This window comes from Notothenia coriiceps, unplaced genomic scaffold, assembly GCF_000735185.1.
Source record: "Notothenia coriiceps isolate Sejong01 unplaced genomic scaffold, NC01 NC01_scaffold00020265, whole genome shotgun sequence".
In the NCBI taxonomy this organism is placed as follows: domain Eukaryota; kingdom Metazoa; phylum Chordata; class Actinopteri; order Perciformes; family Nototheniidae; genus Notothenia; species Notothenia coriiceps.
The window spans coordinates 616-3,049 of NW_011352966.1; the positions used below are offsets into that span (position 1 = coordinate 616).

Consider the following 2,434-nt stretch of genomic DNA (forward strand, 5'->3'; position numbering starts at 1 on the left):
ACATTAACCAAATAGCTTAAAAATAAACTCATCTAACCAACCTTATACTAAATGGTTCCAAACATGAATTTCATCAGTCTGAACTTGGTTTAAAATATGTAAGATAGAATAAGCACAGACACTTTAGAAGGGAAGATAATGCTACAAATTAATTGCATTTCAGAGTAAAGTCAACTTGTTTGTAAAGGTCCTCACCCACTTAGTTTATTCAAGCTTTGACATATTTTAATCACTGCTGCCTAAAGCAGACGCAGATTAAAACATTTTCTATTATCATTAAAGGTCACCTATTATGCAAAATCCACTTTTTCATGTCTGTTATACATAAACATGTGTCCCCTCTGTGTAAAGAGACCCTGAAAGTTTGAGGAAAAAATATTCTTTCTATTTTTGTCCTGATCTATTTACATAAAAACCTGTCTGTAAATGAGTTGATCAGATTTTGGCCCCTTTATGATGTCATAACGATTTTTTTGGCTTGTGTAACCATTAGCCAATCACCAACCAGTTAGGCAGACAGACCTTTATTAGCTCTTCAAACCAACTCACATTCCTCTCTTCCTGTCCTCTAGATGCCAAAGCCTGCCCCAGCGGTGAGTTCATGTGCGGTAACCGTAAGTGCTTGGCCACGGTCTACGTGTGCGACGGGGACGATGACTGCGGGGATGGCAGTGATGAGCTGAAGTGCTCCTCCCCTCTGACCTGCGGGCCCAACCACTTCCGCTGCAACTCCTCCGAGTGTGTGCCGCTCATGTGGAGCTGCGACGGGGACCCCGACTGTGCAGACAGTTCAGACGAGGGGCCGGAGCGCTGCGGTGGAGACGGGGTCCCGTACCTGACCAATCGCCGGACTAACTGCACCACGGAGGAGTACCGCTGCGCTAACGGGGAGTGTGTGCGGCTCGCATGGAAGTGTGACGGAGACCCAGACTGCAAGGACAAGTCGGATGAGTTTGAATGCCGTGAGTTCCTCTTTTCTTTGCATTTCTTTTAGGAGCTATACATTCTTCGTTGTGTAAAGTCTGTCCCTTTATTTATGTGTGGAAGGCAGTTTTATCTGACTGAAAGGGTGTACGATTGGAATATGGTAATGGTTTAGATTAGGTATAGATTCAGTACAATAGAGAAGTAAAACCATAAAGAATATCACCACTTATAACAATAATAAATGTAGCACTATGACACTTTTTTCATTCTTATGTGAGTGTAGTCTTATGTTCTTGTTATAGTATGAAGCAAATATGCTGCTCCAAGGGACCCCCACATTAGTACAACTTCTTAAACATACTAAATTATTCTTGCAAGCTCAGGAGATTATTTTCACAGTATTATTAATACCCTGAATGCAATGTGCATTGCAATACGCTATATTTCATGGATTTTTGGGAGAAAACAAATATTCCCATGTAAAATCACACACCCTGTTGTGGCCTGAATGGAGTGATCCATGTTGTTTCCTTGTGTCATGAGAACATTTCACTACGACTGAGATTGGCAGCGCAATATGTCTGTTTGGATCAAATCATTGAAAAACTACTCAGAATCAAACCGGGTGTGAAAAGTATGTCAAGATAAGTGTGCTTCACAGAGGAAACATTCTCCACAAACAATATTTGATCTGCTTTCTGAGTTCTCATTCATAACACTCCGTTTGATGTCTCACTATGGGATGCGCCTCAACGCGTATGCACCAGAAGCATCAATCTCATTAAGCCAATCCTGATTGGCTGGTGATCTTGACGCCAACGTCAGGGAATCCACCAACCCTATAAGTAGCTTGCGCCACGACGCAGGCGTAATGACGCCTGCGTCGTGGCGCAAGCTACTTATAGGGTTGGTGGATTCCCTGACGTTGGCGTCAAGATCACCAGCCAATCAGGATTGGCTTAATGAGATTGATGNGGGATGTCCAGCCTGGGATGCAGCACGTTGGCCACACGGCCTGCAGGTCCATGCTGAGGCGGGGAGCGGGTGGCTCGCTTCGCCCGGGGAGGCGGACATGGCCCCAGGCTTGGCAGCCTGGGGCAGACGAGACGAAATGTCATCTTCGCCCTCGTCTGGAGTCGAAATGAAGAAACTCCGAGGGGGTATTATTCTTCCTCCTCCTCATAGGACAGGCTCAGGACATTCCTCCGCGGTGTGAGACCATGGTTGAGGTCCAGAGTTGGAGCCCAGCTTGACACAGCACGGGCCCCTCCGCGGCTGCCGCCGCCACCGAGTCCCAGCTTGACACAGCGCGGGACCCGGCACCCGTGGCGGTCGCCACCATGCCCTGCTCGCCGGCCGGGGAGTTTACAGGCATGAGGAGGTCTCGGACCGGCATGCTAGCTTGGCGTGCTAGCCGTCGGCGGAGGCTTTTGGCGGTAAAGCGGGAACAATGCCCGCACGCGCCGGGGGTGTCGATAGCCTCCTGGGCATGTTGCAGCCCGAGGCA

General features: G+C 47.9%; 1 protein-coding gene across 1 annotated transcript; it reads left to right on the forward strand.

The window, feature by feature from the left end:
- Nucleotides 1-572: 572 nt before the first annotated feature.
- LOC104952631 (very low-density lipoprotein receptor-like) lies at nt 573-1,234 on the forward strand (the record flags this gene model as incomplete). Its single annotated transcript, XM_010779479.1, has 2 exons — nt 573-962; nt 1,230-1,234. Coding segments are annotated over 2 exons (395 nt in total), but the record flags the coding sequence as incomplete, so codon positions are not given.
- Nucleotides 1,235-2,434: the final 1,200 nt, after the last annotated feature.